Here is a 17,041-nt window from a genome sequence, read left to right on the forward strand (position 1 = left end):
TGAATGTGAATTTACTCTTGAATCATACGTTCTGGAAATGATGCAACTCGTGCAAGTCACATGACTCTATCTGGATCTGGAGCTGGAGCTGGATTTTTTATGTTTTATATTTTTATGTTATATATTCAAATAATAACGCTTGATTCGACTCATTGAATTAGATTAGGATTGTCTTGAAAATAGGACCAACAAAATATATTTTCAAAGAGAGAGAGAGTTGAGGCCATTGCATTGGTTCCGCGCGCCCTCTTGTGGTGATTGTGAGTTTGACAGCTAATTAGAATGATCTAATTCTGTTAATCCAGTGTGCACATGATACATGTTTATGTTTTAGGACACAGTAGTTTGTATAACTGACCTATATATATATATATATATATATATATATATATATATATATATATATATATATATATATATATATATATATATATATATATATATTTATTCCACTCACTGCCACTGGGAGGACTCACGACACGTCTGTGCTCGCAGATCCATGGACAGCTTCGGTGCTTTATTTTGAAAAGCCTGTGCAACTGAGCCGGATGTTTATGTTCTGTAGCCGGAAGCGGCGTGGCGCTAGCTGCTTTAGCATTAGCTTCTGGCCCGCGATTTGACGATGTCGCGCCGCAAACCGTCGCCCCCGCGCGGCTTCAGCGGAGACAAATACTCCGTCCTTTTACCGACCTACAACGAGCGGGAGAACCTGCCTCTGATCGTGTGGCTCCTGGTCAAATACTTCGGGGAAAGGTGAGTTTGAGTGAAGCTAACTATGCTAATGTGGCTAACGCTGAGCTGTCACTGAAGCTGAAGCTCTGATCCACAGCTCAGTCATGTCTGGAACTCTCTGGAATAAAACTGACCAGAAATGACAAGTTAAAGTCTTAAAGTCTTAACTGAATTAGCTTTACTTTATTTCAACCAAAACAGGTCCTTAAACTTTGAGAAACGAAAATGTGAAAAGTTTTAATGTTGAATTTTTAAAGAACCACAAGAAACTCCAGAGCCAGGTCCAGAGCCAGCACATTTCAGGGGGACACGTCTCATGGGGACACGCCTCAGGGGGACACGCCTCAGGGGGACACGCCTCAGGGGGACACGTCTCATGTGGACACGTCTCATGGGGACACGTCTCATGGGGACACGCCTCAGGGGGACACGTCTCAGGGGGACACGTCTCATGGGGACACGTCTCATGGGGACACGTCTCAGGGGGACACGTCTCAGGGGGACACGTCTCAGGGGGACACAGATGACGCGCTGCAGCTCTGATAAAGACTTTCTGTTTTGTGGTCAGTGGGTTGGATTACGAGGTCATCGTCATTGACGACGGCAGCCCGGACGGGACTCTGGAGGTGGCACAGCAGCTGCAGCACATCTACGGCCCAGACAAGATCGTACGTGTAAAACACCCACAACCTGAGGCGCCATGGCAACCACACAACCAGAGGAACTAAACATGAACTACATGTGAACTACACGTGAACTACACATGAACTACACTTGTACTACACGTGAACTACACATGAACTACACTTGTACTACACGTGAACTAAACGTGAACTAAATGTGATCTACACGTGAACTACACATGAACTACACTTGTACTACACGTGAACTAAACGTGAACTAAATGTGATCTACACGTGATCTACACGTGAACTACACGTGAACTACACGTGATCTACACATGATCTACACGTGATCTACACGTGAACTACACGTGAACTACACGTGAACTAAATGTGATCTACACGTGAACTACACACAGTTAAACTGTTGGTTCTAAAGTTCTTTATGTGTTTTGGACAAACTTCAGTTTCAGGCCTTGAATAATCATCAGTTTTTGTTTTATTCCTTTGGTTTTGTAGATTCTTCGTCCTCGAGCCAAAAAACTGGGCCTGGGTGAGTTTAATGTTTGTCCCGTGTGTCTTTGTGTGAAACACGTGGTGAACATGTCTTTAGGTGAAACACGTGGTGAACATGTCTTTATGTGAAACACGTGGTGAACATGTCTTTAGGTGAAACACGTGGTGAACATGTCTTTAGGTGAAACACGTGGTGAACATGTCTTTGTGTGAAACACGTGGTGAACATGTCTTTAGGTGAAACATGTGGTGAACATGTCTTTATGTGAAACACGTGGTGAACATGTCTTTAGGTGAAACACGTGGTGAACATGTCTTTAGATGAAACACGTGGTGAACATGTCTTTAGGTGAAACACGTGGTGAACATGTCTTTAGGTGAAACACGTGGTGAACATGTCTTTAGGTGAAACAGGTGGTGAACATGTCTTTAGGTGAAACACGTGGTGAACATGTCTTTAGGTGAAACACGTGGTGAACATGTCTTTAGGTGAAACAGGTGGTGAACATGTCTTTAGGTGAAACACGTGGTGAACATGTCTTTAGGTGAAACACGTGGTGAACATGTCTTTAGGTGAAACACGTGGTGAACATGTCTTTAGGTGAAACACGTGGTGAACATGTCTTTAGGTGAAACACGTGGTGAACATGTCTTTAGGTGAAACAGGTGGTGAACATGTCTTTAGGTGAAACACGTGGTGAACATGTCTTTAGGTGAAACACGTGGTGAACATGTCTTTAGGTGAAACACGTGGTGAACATGTCTTTATGTGAAACACGTGGTGAACATGTCTTTAGGTGAAACACGTGGTGAACATGTCTTTAGGTGAAACACGTGGTGAACATGTCTTTGTGTGAAACACGTGGTGAACATGTCTTTAGGTGAAACATGTGGTGAACATGTCTTTATGTGAAACACGTGGTGAACATGTCTTTAGGTGAAACACGTGGTGAACATGTCTTTAGATGAAACACGTGGTGAACATGTCTTTAGGTGAAACACGTGGTGAACATGTCTTTAGGTGAAACACGTGGTGAACATGTCTTTAGGTGAAACACGTGGTGAACATGTCTTTAGGTGAAACACGTGGTGAACATGTCTTTAGGTGAAACAGGTGGTGAACATGTCTTTAGGTGAAACACGTGGTGAACATGTCTTTAGGTGAAACACGTGGTGAACATGTCTTTAGGTGAAACAGGTGGTGAACATGTCTTTAGGTGAAACACGTGGTGAACATGTCTTTAGGTGAAACACGTGGTGAACATGTCTTTAGGTGAAACACGTGGTGAACATGTCTTTAGGTGAAACACGTGGTGAACATGTCTTTAGGTGAAACACGTGGTGAACATGTCTTTAGGTGAAACACGTGGTGAACATGTCTTTAGGTGAAACAGGTGGTGAACATGTCTTTAGGTGAAACACGTGGTGAACATGTCTTTAGGTGAAACACGTGGTGAACATGTCTTTAGGTGAAACACGTGGTGAACATGTCTTTAGGTGAAACACGTGGTGAACATGTCTTTAGGTGAAACACGTGGTGAACATGTCTTTAGGTGAAACACGTGGTGAACATGTCTTTAGGTGAAACACGTGGTGAACATGTCTTTAGGTGAAACACGTGGTGAACATGTCTTTAGGTGAAACACGTGGTGAACATGTCTTTAGGTGAAACACGTGGTGAACATGTCTTTAGGTGAAACACGTGGTGAACATGTCTTTAGGTGAAACACGTGGTGAACATGTCTTTAGGTGAAACATGTGGTGAACATGTCTTTAGGTGAAACACGTGGTGAACATGTCTTTAGGTGAAACACGTGGTGAACATGTCTTTAGGTGAAACACGTGGTGAACATGTCTTTAGGTGAAACATGTGGTGAACATGTCTTTATGTGAAACATGTGGTGAACATGTCTTTAGGTGAAACATGTGGTGAACATGTCTTTAGGTGAAACATGTGGTGAACATGTCTTTATGTGAAACACGTGGTGAACATGTCTTTAGATGAAACACGTGGTGAACATGTCTTTATGTGAAACACGTGGCGAACATGTCTTTAGGTGAAACATGTGGTGAACATGTCTTTAGGTGAAACATGTGGTGAACATGTCTTTAGGTGAAACATGTGGTGAACATGTCTTTAGGTGAAACACGTGGTGAACATGTCTTTAGGTGAAACACGTGGTGAACATGTCTTTAGGTGAAACACGTGGTGAACATGTCTTTAGGTGAAACACGTGGTGAACATGTCTTTAGGTGAAACACGTGGTGAACATGTCTTTAGGTGAAACACGTGGTGAACATGTCTTTAGGTGAAACATGTGGTGAACATGTCTTTAGGTGAAACATGTGGTGAACATGTCTTTAGGTGAAACATGTGGTGAACATGTCTTTAGGTGAAACACGTGGTGAACATGTCTTTAGGTGAAACACGTGGTGAACATGTCTTTAGGTGAAACACGTGGTGAACATGTCTTTAGGTGAAACACGTGGTGAACATGTCTTTAGGTGAAACATGTGGTGAACATGTCTTTAGGTGAAACATGTGGTGAACATGTCTTTAGGTGAAACACGTGGTGAACATGTCTTTAGGTGAAACATGTGGTGAACATGTCTTTAGGTGAAACATGTGGTGAACATGTCTTTATGTGAAACACGTGGTGAACATGTCTTTAGGTGAAACATGTGGTGAACATGTCTTTAGGTGAAACATGTGGTGAACATGTCTTTAGGTGAAACATGTGGTGAACATGTCTTTATGTGAAACATGTGGTGAACATGTCTTTATGTGAAACACGTGGTGAACATGTCTTTAGGTGAAACACGTGGTGAACATGTCTTTAGGTGAAACACGTGGTGAACATGTCTTTAGGTGAAACACGTGGTGAACATGTCTTTAGGTGAAACACGTGGTGAACATGTCTTTAGGTGAAACATGTGGTGAACATGTCTTTAGGTGAAACATGTGGTGAATATGTCTTTAGGTGAAACATGTGGTGAACATGTCTTTAGGTGAAACATGTGGTGAACATGTCTTTAGGTGAAACATGTGGTGAACATGTCTTTAGGTGAAACATGTGGTGAACATGTCTTTAGGTGAAACACGTGGTGAACATGTCTTTAGGTGAAACACGTGGTGAACATGTCTTTAGGTGAAACATGTGGTGAACATGTCTTTAGGTGAAACACGTGGTGAACATGTCTTTAGGTGAAACACGTGGTGAACATGTCTTTAGGTGAAACATGTGGTGAACATGTCTTTAGGTGAAACATGTGGTGAACATGTCTTTAGGTGAAACACGTGGTGAACATGTCTTTAGGTGAAACATGTGGTGAACATGTCTTTAGGTGAAACATGTGGTGAACATGTCTTTAGGTGAAACACGTGGTGAACATGTCTTTAGGTGAAACACGTGGTGAACATGTCTTTAGGTGAAACACGTGGTGAACATGTCTTTAGGTGAAACATGTGGTGAACATGTCTTTAGGTGAAACATGTGGTGAACATGTCTTTAGGTGAAACATGTGGTGAACATGTCTTTAGGTGAAACATGTGGTGAACATGTCTTTAGGTGAAACATGTGGTGAACATGTCTTTAGGTGAAACATGTGGTGAACATGTCTTTAGGTGAAACACGTGGTGAACATGTCTTTAGGTGAAACACGTGGTGAACATGTCTTTAGGTGAAACACGTGGTGAACATGTCTTTAGGTGAAACACGTGGTGAACATGTCTTTAGGTGAAACACGTGGTGAACATGTCTTTAGGTGAAACACGTGGTGAACATGTCTTTAGGTGAAACACGTGGTGAACATGTCTTTAGGTGAAACACGTGGTGAACATGTCTTTAGGTGAAACATGTGGTGAACATGTCTTTAGGTGAAACACGTGGTGAACATGTCTTTAGGTGAAACATGTGGTGAACATGTCTTTAGGTGAAACACGTGGTGAACATGTCTTTAGGTGAAACATGTGGTGAACATGTCTTTAGGTGAAACACGTGGTGAACATGTCTTTAGGTGAAACACGTGGTGAACATGTCTTTAGGTGAAACACGTGGTGAACATGTCTTTAGGTGAAACAGGTGGTGAACATGTCTTTAGGTGAAACACGTGGTGAACATGTCTTTAGGTGAAACACGTGGTGAACATGTCTTTAGGTGAAACACGTGGTGAACATGTCTTTAGGTGAAACACGTGGTGAACATGTCTTTAGGTGAAACACGTGGTGAACATGTCTTTAGGTGAAACACGTGGTGAACATGTCTTTAGGTGAAACACGTGGTGAACATGTCTTTAGGTGAAACACGTGGTGAACATGTCTTTAGGTGAAACATGTGTCTTGTCGTCATAGGGACGGCGTACATTCACGGACTCAAACACGCCACAGGAAGCTTCATCTTCATCATGGACGCTGACCTGTCTCACCACGTGAGGAACTCTTCATTTACACAAACGTCCAGAGCTTTTCTGGAGTTTTTCTGGAGCCGTGAGATCGTCCGGAATGTTCTAAGAAACAGGATTCAATCACATGACCTAAACATTTCCAAATATGGGCATTTCCAGCTGAAAGTCTCTGTTTTATGAATTCATCTAAAGCTGTTCAAACTGATGAGGTTCATAATGTTCAGAGGAAGTGTCAGAAGTGAATGATTCTGTTTCTTTCACCGTCAGATCCACTGACCATGAAAATCAAATGTTTTATGCTTGAAATCTGATTTATTGTCATTTAATTGTAACTTTTCCCTTTTTGTTTTTAGCCTAAATTCATCCCAGAATTCATTCGGTAAGTTGAGTTTAGGTTTTAATATTCAGCAAAGTCCGAGGACAAAAGTGAGTGTAGTTTGTTGTTGCAGGACGCAGAGGGACGGAGACCTGGACGTTGTCTCTGGGACGAGGTACAAGGGAAACGGAGGAGTTTACGGATGGGACTTGAGGAGGAAGTTAATCAGGTCCTTTTAGCTCCACGTTCTGTCGTTCTGTCGCTCCACGTTCTGTCGCTCCACGTTCTGTCGCTCCACGTTCCACGTTCTGTCGTTCCACGTTCTGTCGCTCCACGTTCTGTCGTTCCACGTTCTGTCGCTCCACGTTCTGTCGCTCCACGTTCTGTCGTTCCACGTTCTGTCGCTCCACGTTCTGTCGCTCCACGTTCTGTTGTTCTGTCGCTCCACGTTCTGTCGCTCCACGTTCTGTCGTTCTGTCGCTCCACATTCTGTCGCTCCACGTTCTGTCGCTCCACGTTCCACGTTCTGTCGTTCCACGTTCTGTCGCTCCACGTTCTGTCGCTCCACGTTCTGTCGTTCTGTCGCTCCACGTTCTGTCGTTCTGTCGCTCCACGTTCTGTCGCTCCACGTTCTGTCGCTCCACGTTCTGTCGTTCCACGTTCTGTCGCTCCACGTTCTGTCGCTCCACGTTCTGTCGCTCCACGTTCTGTCGTTCCACGTTCTGTCGCTCCACGTTCTGTCGCTCCACGTTCTGTCGCTCCACGTTCTGTCGCTCCACGTTCTGTCGTTCCACGTTCTGTCGCTCCACGATCTGTCGTTCTGTCGCTCCACGTTCTGTCGCTCCACGTTCTGTCGCTCCACGTTCTGTCGCTCCACGTTCTGTCGCTCCACGTTCTGTCGTTCTGTCGCTCCACGTTCTGTCGCTCCACGTTCTGTCGCTCCACGTTCTGTCGTTCTGTCGCTCCACGTTCTGTCGCTCCACATTCTGTCGCTCCACGTTCTGTCGTTCTGTCGCTCCACGTTCTGTCGCTCCACGTTCTGTCGCTCCACGTTCTGTCGTTCTGTCGCTCCACGTTCTGTCGCTCCACGTTCTGTCGCTCCACGTTCTGTCGCTCCACGTTCTGTCGCTCCACGTTCTGTCGTTCCACGTTCTGTCGTTCTGTCGCTCCACGTTCTGTCGCTCCACGTTCTGTCGCTCCACGTTCTGTCGTTCCACGTTCTGTCGCTCCACGTTCTGTCGCTCCACGTTGTGTCGTTCTGTCGCTCCACGTTCTGTCGCTCCACGTTCTGTCGCTCCACGTTCTGTCGCTCCACGTTCTGTCGCTCCACGTTCTGTCGCTCCACGTTCTGTCGTTCCACGTTCTGTCGCTCCACGTTCTGTCGCTCCACGTTCCACGTTCTGTCGTTCCACGTTCTGTCGTTCCACGTTCTGTCGCTCCACGTTCTGTCGTTCCACGTTCTGTCGCTCCACGTTCTGTCGCTCCACGTTCCACGTTCTGTCGTTCCACGTTCTGTCGCTCCACGTTCTGTCGCTCCACGTTCTGTCGCTCCACATTCTGTCGCTCCACGTTCTGTCGCTCCACGTTCTGTCGTTCCACGTTCTGTCGCTCCACGTTCTGTCGCTCCACGTTCTGTCGCTCCACGTTCTGTCGCTCCACGTTCTGTCGCTACACGTTCTGTCGCTCCACGTTCTGTCGCTCCACGTTCTGTCGCTCCACGTTCTGTCGCTCCACGTTCTGTCGTTCCACGTTCTGTCGCTCCACGATCTGTCGTTCTGTCGCTCCACGTTCTGTCGCTCCACGTTCTGTCGTTCTGTCGCTCCACGTTCTGTCGCTCCACGTTCTGTCGCTCCACGTTCTGTCGCTCCACGTTCTGTCGTTCTGTCGCTCCACGTTCTGTCGCTCCACGTTCTGTCGCTCCACGTTCTGTCGCTCCACGTTTCACGTTCTGTCGTTCCACGTTCTGTCGCTCCACGTTCTGTCGCTCCACGTTCTGTCGCTCCACGTTCTGTCGTTCCACGTTCTGTCGTTCTGTCGTTCCACGTTCTGTCGCTCCACGTTCTGTCGTTCCACGTTCTGTCGCTCCACGTTCTGTCGCTCCACGTTCTGTCGCTCCACGTTCTGTCGCTCCACGTTCTGTCGTTCCACGTTCTGTCGTTCTGTCGCTCCACGTTCTGTCGCTCCACGTTCTGTCGCTCCACGTTCCACGTTCTGTCGTTCCACGTTCTGTCGCTCCACGTTCTGTCGCTCCACGTTCTGTCGTTCTGTCGCTCCACGTTCTGTCGTTCTGTCGCTCCACGTTCTGTCGCTCCACGTTCTGTCGCTCCACGTTCTGTCGTTCCACGTTCTGTCGCTCCACGTTCTGTCGCTCCACGTTCTGTCGCTCCACGTTCTGTCGTTCCACGTTCTGTCGCTCCACGTTCTGTCGCTCCACGTTCTGTCGCTCCACGTTCTGTCGCTCCACGTTCTGTCGTTCCACGTTCTGTCGCTCCACGATCTGTCGTTCTGTCGCTCCACGTTCTGTCGCTCCACGTTCTGTCGCTCCACGTTCTGTCGCTCCACGTTCTGTCGCTCCACGTTCTGTCGTTCTGTCGCTCCACGTTCTGTCGCTCCACGTTCTGTCGCTCCACGTTCTGTCGTTCTGTCGCTCCACGTTCTGTCGCTCCACATTCTGTCGCTCCACGTTCTGTCGTTCTGTCGCTCCACGTTCTGTCGCTCCACGTTCTGTCGCTCCACGTTCTGTCGTTCTGTCGCTCCACGTTCTGTCGCTCCACGTTCTGTCGCTCCACGTTCTGTCGCTCCACGTTCTGTCGCTCCACGTTCTGTCGTTCCACGTTCTGTCGTTCTGTCGCTCCACGTTCTGTCGCTCCACGTTCTGTCGCTCCACGTTCTGTCGTTCCACGTTCTGTCGCTCCACGTTCTGTCGCTCCACGTTGTGTCGTTCTGTCGCTCCACGTTCTGTCGCTCCACGTTCTGTCGCTCCACGTTCTGTCGCTCCACGTTCTGTCGCTCCACGTTCTGTCGCTCCACGTTCTGTCGTTCCACGTTCTGTCGCTCCACGTTCTGTCGCTCCACGTTCCACGTTCTGTCGTTCCACGTTCTGTCGTTCCACGTTCTGTCGCTCCACGTTCTGTCGTTCCACGTTCTGTCGCTCCACGTTCTGTCGCTCCACGTTCCACGTTCTGTCGTTCCACGTTCTGTCGCTCCACGTTCTGTCGCTCCACGTTCTGTCGCTCCACATTCTGTCGCTCCACGTTCTGTCGCTCCACGTTCTGTCGTTCCACGTTCTGTCGCTCCACGTTCTGTCGCTCCACGTTCTGTCGCTCCACGTTCTGTCGTTCCACGTTCTGTCGCTCCACGTTCTGTCGCTCCACGTTCTGTCGCTCCACGTTCTGTCGCTCCACGTTCTGTCGCTCCACGTTCTGTCGTTCCACGTTCTGTCGCTCCACGATCTGTCGTTCTGTCGCTCCACGTTCTGTCGCTCCACGTTCTGTCGTTCTGTCGCTCCACGTTCTGTCGCTCCACGTTCTGTCGCTCCACGTTCTGTCGCTCCACGTTCTGTCGTTCTGTCGCTCCACGTTCTGTCGCTCCACGTTCTGTCGCTCCACGTTCTGTCGCTCCACGTTTCACGTTCTGTCGTTCCACGTTCTGTCGCTCCACGTTCTGTCGCTCCACGTTCTGTCGCTCCACGTTCTGTCGCTCCACGTTCTGTCGTTCTGTCGCTCCACGTTCTGTCGCTCCACGTTCTGTCGCTCCACGTTCTGTCGCTCCACGTTTCACGTTCTGTCGTTCCACGTTCTGTCGCTCCACGTTCTGTCGCTCCACGTTCTGTCGCTCCACGTTCTGTCGCTCCACGTTCTGTCGCTCCACGTTCTGTCGCTCCACGTTCTGTCGCTCCACGTTCTGTCGCTCCACGTTCTGTCGTTCCACGTTCTGTCGCTCCACGATCTGTCGTTCTGTCGCTCCACGTTCTGTCGCTCCACGTTCTGTCGTTCTGTCGCTCCACGTTCTGTCGCTCCACGTTCTGTCGCTCCACGTTCTGTCGCTCCACGTTCTGTCGTTCTGTCGCTCCACGTTCTGTCGCTCCACGTTCTGTCGCTCCACGTTCTGTCGCTCCACGTTTCACGTTCTGTCGTTCCACGTTCTGTCGCTCCACGTTCTGTCGCTCCACGTTCTGTCGCTCCACGTTCTGTCGCTCCACGTTCTGTCGCTCCACGTTCTGTCGCTCCACGTTCTGTCGTTCCACGTTCTGTCGCTCCACGTTCTGTCGCTCCACGTTGTGTCGTTCTGTCGCTCCACGTTCTGTCGCTCCACGTTCTGTCGCTCCACGTTCTGTCGCTCCACGTTCTGTCGCTCCACGTTCTGTCGCTCCACGTTCTGTCGTTCCACGTTCTGTCGCTCCACGTTCTGTCGCTCCACGTTCCACGTTCTGTCGTTCCACGTTCTGTCGTTCCACGTTCTGTCGCTCCACGTTCTGTCGTTCCACGTTCTGTCGCTCCACGTTCTGTCGCTCCACGTTCCACGTTCTGTCGTTCCACGTTCTGTCGCTCCACGTTCTGTCGCTCCACGTTCTGTCGCTCCACATTCTGTCGCTCCACGTTCTGTCGCTCCACGTTCTGTCGTTCCACGTTCTGTCGCTCCACGTTCTGTCGCTCCACGTTCTGTCGCTCCACGTTCTGTCGTTCCACGTTCTGTCGCTCCACGTTCTGTCGCTCCACGTTCTGTCGCTCCACGTTCTGTCGCTCCACGTTCTGTCGCTCCACGTTCTGTCGTTCCACGTTCTGTCGCTCCACGATCTGTCGTTCTGTCGCTCCACGTTCTGTCGCTCCACGTTCTGTCGTTCTGTCGCTCCACGTTCTGTCGCTCCACGTTCTGTCGCTCCACGTTCTGTCGCTCCACGTTCTGTCGTTCTGTCGCTCCACGTTCTGTCGCTCCACGTTCTGTCGCTCCACGTTCTGTCGCTCCACGTTTCACGTTCTGTCGTTCCACGTTCTGTCGCTCCACGTTCTGTCGCTCCACGTTCTGTCGCTCCACGTTCTGTCGTTCCACGTTCTGTCGTTCTGTCGTTCCACGTTCTGTCGCTCCACGTTCTGTCGTTCCACGTTCTGTCGCTCCACGTTCTGTCGCTCCACGTTCTGTCGCTCCACGTTCTGTCGCTCCACGTTCTGTCGTTCCACGTTCTGTCGTTCTGTCGCTCCACGTTCTGTCGCTCCACGTTCTGTCGCTCCACGTTCTGTCGTTCCACGTTCTGTCGTTCTGTCGCTCCACGTTCTGTCGCTCCACGTTCTGTCGCTCCACGTTCCACGTTCTGTCGCTCCACGTTCTGTCGCTCCACGTTCTGTCGCTCCACGTTCCACGTTCTGTCGCTCCACGTTCTGTCGTTCCACGTTCTGTCGTTCTGTCGCTCCACGTTCTGTCGCTCCACGTTCTGTCGTTCTGTCGCTCCACGTTCTGTCGCTCCACGTTCTGTCGCTCCACGTTCTGTCGCTCCACGTTCTGTCGCTCCACGTTCTGTCGCTCCACGTTCTGTCGTTCCACGTTCTGTCGTTCTGTCGCTCCACGTTCTGTCGCTCCACGTTCTGTCGCTCCACCTTCCACGTTCTGTCGTTCCACGTTCTGTCGTTCTGTCGCTCCACGTTCTGTCGCTCCACGTTCTGTCGCTCCACGTTCCACGTTCTGTCGTTCCACGTTCTGTCGCTCCACGTTCTGTCGCTCCTCGTTCTGTCGCTCCACGTTCTGTCGCTCCACGTTCTGTCGCTCCACGTTCTGTCGCTCCACGTTCTGTCGTTCTGTCGCTCCACGTTCTGTCGCTCCACGTTCTGTCGCTCCACGTTCTGTCGCTCCACGTTCTGTCGCTCCACGTTCTGTCGCTCCACGTTCTGTCGCTCCACGTTCTGTCGTTCCACGTTCTGTCGCTCCACGTTCTGTCGCTCCACGTTCTGTCGCTCCACGTTCTGTCGCTCCACGTTCTGTCGTTCCACGTTCTGTCGCTCCACGTTCTGTCGCTCCACGTTCTGTCGCTCCACGTTCTGTCGCTCCACGTTCTGTTGTTCTGTCGCTCCACGTTCTGTCGCTCCACGTTCTGTCGTTCTGTCGCTCCACGTTCTGTCGCTCCACGTTCTGTCGTTCCACGTTCTGTCGTTCTGTCGCTCCACGTTCTGTCGCTCCACGTTCTGTCGCTCCACGTTCTGTCGTTCCACGTTCTGTCGTTCTGTCGCTCCACGTTCTGTCGCTCCACGTTCTGTCGCTCCACGTTCTGTCGCTCCACGTTCTGTCGCTCCACGTTCCACGTTCTGTCGTTCCACGTTCTGTCGCTCCACGTTCTGTCGCTCCACGTTCTGTCGTTCTGTCGCTCCACGTTCTGTCGTTCTGTCGCTCCACGTTCTGTCGCTCCACGTTCTGTCGCTCCACGTTCTGTCGTTCTGTCGCTCCACGTTCTGTCGCTCCACGTTCTGTCGTTCCACGTTCTGTCGCTCCACGTTCTGTCGCTCCACGTTCTGTCGTTCTGTCGCTCCACGTTCTGTCGCTCCACGTTCTGTCGTTCCACGTTCTGTCGCTCCACGTTCTGTCGCTCCACGTTCTGTCGTTCCACGTTCTGTCGCTCCACGTTCTGTCGCTCCACGTTCTGTCGCTCCACGTTCTGTCGCTCCACGTTCTGTCGCTCCACGTTCTGTCGTTCCACGTTCCACGTTCTGTCGCTCCACGATCTGTCGTTCTGTCGCTCCACGTTCTGTCGTTCTGTCGCTCCACGTTCTGTCGTTCTGTCGCTCCACGTTCTGTCGCTCCACGTTCTGTCGCTCCACGTTCTGTCGTTCTGTCGCTCCACGTTCTGTCGCTCCACGTTCTGTCGTTCTGTCGCTCCACGTTCTGTCGCTCCACGTTCTGTCGCTCCACGTTCTGTCGCTCCACGTTCTGTCGTTCCACGTTCTGTCGCTCCACGTTCTGTCGCTCCACGTTCTGTCGCTCCACGTTCTGTCGTTCCACGTTCTGTCGCTCCACGTTCTGTCGCTCCACGTTCTGTCGCTCCACGTTCTGTCGTTCCACGTTCTGTCGCTCCACGTTCTGTCGCTCCACGTTCTGTCGCTCCACGTTCTGTCGCTCCACGTTCTGTCGTTCCACGTTCTGTCGCTCCACGTTCCACGTTCTGTCGTTCCACGTTCTGTCGCTCCACGTTCTGTCGCTCCACGTTCTGTCGCTCCACGTTCTGTCGCTCCACGATCTGTCGTTCTGTCGCTCCACGTTCTGTCGTTCTGTCGCTCCACGTTCTGTCGTTCTGTCGCTCCACGTTCTGTCGCTCCACGTTCTGTCGCTCCACGTTCTGTCGTTCTGTCGCTCCACGTTCTGTCGCTCCACGTTCTGTCGCTCCACGTTCTGTCGTTCTGTCGCTCCACGTTCTGTCGCTCCACGTTCTGTCGCTCCACGTTCTGTCGCTCCACGTTCTGTCGTTCTGTCGCTCCACGTTCTGTCGCTCCACGTTCTGTCGCTCCACGTTCTGTCGCTCCACGTTCTGTCGTTCTGTCGCTCCACGTTCTGTCGCTCCACGTTCTGTCGCTCCACGTTCTGTCGTTCCACGTTCTGTCGTTCAGTTTGAAGTGACTGTGGTCGTTCTGTGTTTCAGTCGAGGAGCAAACTTCTTGACGCAGGTTTTGTTGCGTCCTGGAGCCTCAGACCTCACGGGGAGCTTCAGGTGAGACACACGGTCACATTAGAGTGGACACAGTCTCACGGTCACATTAGAGTGGACACAGTCTCACGGTCACATTAGAGTGGACACAGTCTCACGGTCACATTAGAGTGGACACAGTCTCACGGTCACATTAGAGTGGACACAGTGTCACGGTCACATTAGAGTGGACACAGTGTCACGGTCACATTAGAGTGGACACAGTCTCACGGTCACATTAGAGTGGACACAGTCTCACGGTCACATTAGAGTGGACACAGTCTCACGGTCACATTAGAGTGGACACAGTGTCACGGTCACATTAGAGTGGACACAGTGTCACGGTCACATTAGAGTGGACACAGTCTCACGGTCACATTAGAGTGGACACAGTCTCACGGTCACATTAGAGTGGACACAGTGTCAAGGTTTGACCTGGTTTGGATGTTTTCCTCAGAAGATTGTTTTCTTGTTGTTAGCTCCACATTAGCTCCACATTAGCTCTTTCTTACACGTGTTTCTTAAAACCACACGTCTTTTTCCATGTGATGCACATTGGCACTGTCCACTCGCTCCAGCAGCACCGCAGTGCTGAGCAGCAGAGGGGAGGGGCTGCCACCATGGGACCGTGGGACTTATAGTTCTAACGATAAAAAAGCTATATATCTATTGGAAATTAATCAAGATGAATTAGAAACGTTTAGCAGGCCAAATTACAACGTCTGGGGGGCCGGATGTGGCCCGCGGGCCACATGTTTACACCCCTGCTCTAAAGTGTGTGTTGTGTGTTGCAGGCTGTATAAGCGCTCTGTGCTGGAGCGTCTGGTGGAGCGTTGTGTGTCTAAAGGTTACGTGTTTCAGATGGAGATGATGGTCAGAGCTCGACAGCTGAACTTCAGCATTGGAGAAGTATGACTTTCACTCAAACACAGTACACACTAGTGTACACTAGTGTGTACTGTGCCACACACTAGTGTACACTAGTGTGTGGCACAGTACACACTAGTGTACACTATTGTGTGGCACTGTGCCACACACTAGTGTACACTATTGTGTACACTAGTGTGTACTGTGTGTACTGTGTGTACACACTTGTGTGGCACAGTACACACTAGTGTACACTAGTGTGTACTGTGCCACACACTAGTGTACACTAGTGTGTACTGTGCCACACACTAGTGTACACAAAGGTGTTTAACTCCACACTCATGTTGTCGTCCTCAGGTTCCCATCTCTTTCGTGGACAGAGTTTACGGCGAGTCTAAACTGGGAGGAAACGAGATCGTGTCGTTTGCCAAGGGTTTGATCACTTTGTTCTCCACCACATGATCTGTCTCTGGTTTAGACCCGGTCTAGACCCGGTCTATGCCCGGTCTATGCCCGGTTTAGGCCTGATTCTGTGATGTTTCAGATGAAATGATGTAGTGAGGTGTTTTTTCCTGCAGGGGGCAGCACAGTGACCACTAACAGTCATGATCTCATTTAAAGTCCTTGTGATCAAACACGTGATGTGAGATCTGGGGTTCCACAAACATCTCCTGCTCTAACGGGACAAAGTCGACTGTTAGATTAGAGCAGGGGACATATTTGACTCCGGGCAGGTAGCGGAGGGCCGGCCCGCCATCATTGATGTGAAAAATAAAAAAATCACATATCAAACAAAATGTCACTTTTCTGTCAAATATAGGATATTGAATATATGATTTAATTCATTTCACATTGTCTTTATGAAGCATAACGAGTGCAGACAGAGGCCTGAGGGTAAAACTAACTCATTTAATATTACTCAGCGTGTTTCTGTAGTTTGCCCTCCCCTGGATTAAAGGTGACTGTGTTAGAGTTTAGAGTTCACATCTGTGACGATGAAATAAATGATTTGTAAGTATTTTCTGTTGTTATTTAAACTCACTAATGGTTCAGAGGAAAGTGGAAACGGCCTCTTCAGCAGCAGAACCTTCTCTGTGTGGAACCTTCTCTGTGTGGAACCTTCTCTGTGTGGAACCTTCTCTGTGTGGAACCTTCTCTGTGTGGAACCTTCTCTGTGTGGAAACTTCTCTGTGTGGAACCTTCTCTGTTTGGAACCTTCTCTGTGTGGAACCTTCTCTGTGTGGAACCTTCTCTGTGTGGAACCTTCTCTGTTTGGAACCTTCTCTGTGTGGAACCTTCTCTGTGTGGAAACTTCTCTGTGTGGAAACTTCTCTGTGTGGAACCTTCTCTGTTTGGAACCTTCTCTGTGTGGAACCTTCTCTGTGTGGAACCTTCTCTGTGTGGAACCTTCTCTGTGTGGAACCTTCTCTGTGTGGAACCTTTTCTGTGTGGAACCTTTTCTGTGTGGAACCTTTTCTGTGTGGAACCTTCTCTGTGTGGAACCTTCTCTGTGTGGAAACTTCTCTGTGTGGAAACTTCTCTGTGTGGAACCTTCTCTGTTTGGAACCTTCTCTGTGTGGAACCTTCTCTGTGTGGAACCTTCTCTGTGTGGAACCTTCTCTGTTTGGAACCTTCTCTGTGTGGAACCTTCTCTGTGTGGAAACTTCTCTGTGTGGAAACTTCTCTGTGTGGAACCTTCTCTGTTTGGAACCTTCTCTGTGTGGAACCTTCTCTGTGTGGAACCTTCTCTGTGTGGAACCTTCTCTGTGTGGAACCTTCTCTGTGTGGAACCTTTTCTGTGTGGAACCTTTTCTGTGTGGAACCTTTTCTGTGTGGAACCTTCTCTGTGTGGAACCTTCTCTGTGTGGAACCTTCTCTGTGTGGAAACTTCTCTGTGTGGAACCTTCTCTGTGTGGAACC

At 49.8% G+C, this 17,041-nt stretch overlaps 1 protein-coding gene across 2 annotated transcripts; it reads left to right on the forward strand.

Moving 5' to 3' along the window:
* The first annotated feature begins 544 nt into the window (after positions 1 to 544).
* dpm1 (dolichyl-phosphate mannosyltransferase subunit 1, catalytic) lies at positions 545 to 15,933 on the forward strand. Of its 2 annotated transcripts, XM_072459641.1 has the most exons (9): positions 546 to 753; positions 1,301 to 1,400; positions 1,875 to 1,908; positions 6,223 to 6,299; positions 6,629 to 6,654; positions 6,725 to 6,820; positions 14,210 to 14,278; positions 15,049 to 15,163; positions 15,479 to 15,917. In XM_072459641.1, exons 1-9 carry the CDS (start codon positions 623 to 625, stop codon positions 15,581 to 15,583), a joined length of 753 nt encoding a protein of 250 aa, XP_072315742.1. In that variant the 5' UTR covers positions 546 to 622; the 3' UTR covers positions 15,584 to 15,917. The 2 variants fall into 2 exon arrangements, with proteins under 2 accessions (XP_072315743.1, XP_072315742.1); XM_072459642.1 differs by lacking the exon at positions 14,210 to 14,278 and having other exon boundaries at positions 545 to 753; positions 15,479 to 15,933.
* Positions 15,934 to 17,041: the final 1,108 nt, after the last annotated feature.

The sequence above is a fragment of the Eucyclogobius newberryi genome, unplaced genomic scaffold (assembly GCF_026437365.1).
Source record: "Eucyclogobius newberryi isolate DKJ021-1_F unplaced genomic scaffold, fEucNew1.0.hap1 SCAF_241, whole genome shotgun sequence".
In the NCBI taxonomy this organism is placed as follows: Eukaryota; Metazoa; Chordata; class Actinopteri; order Gobiiformes; family Gobiidae; genus Eucyclogobius; species Eucyclogobius newberryi.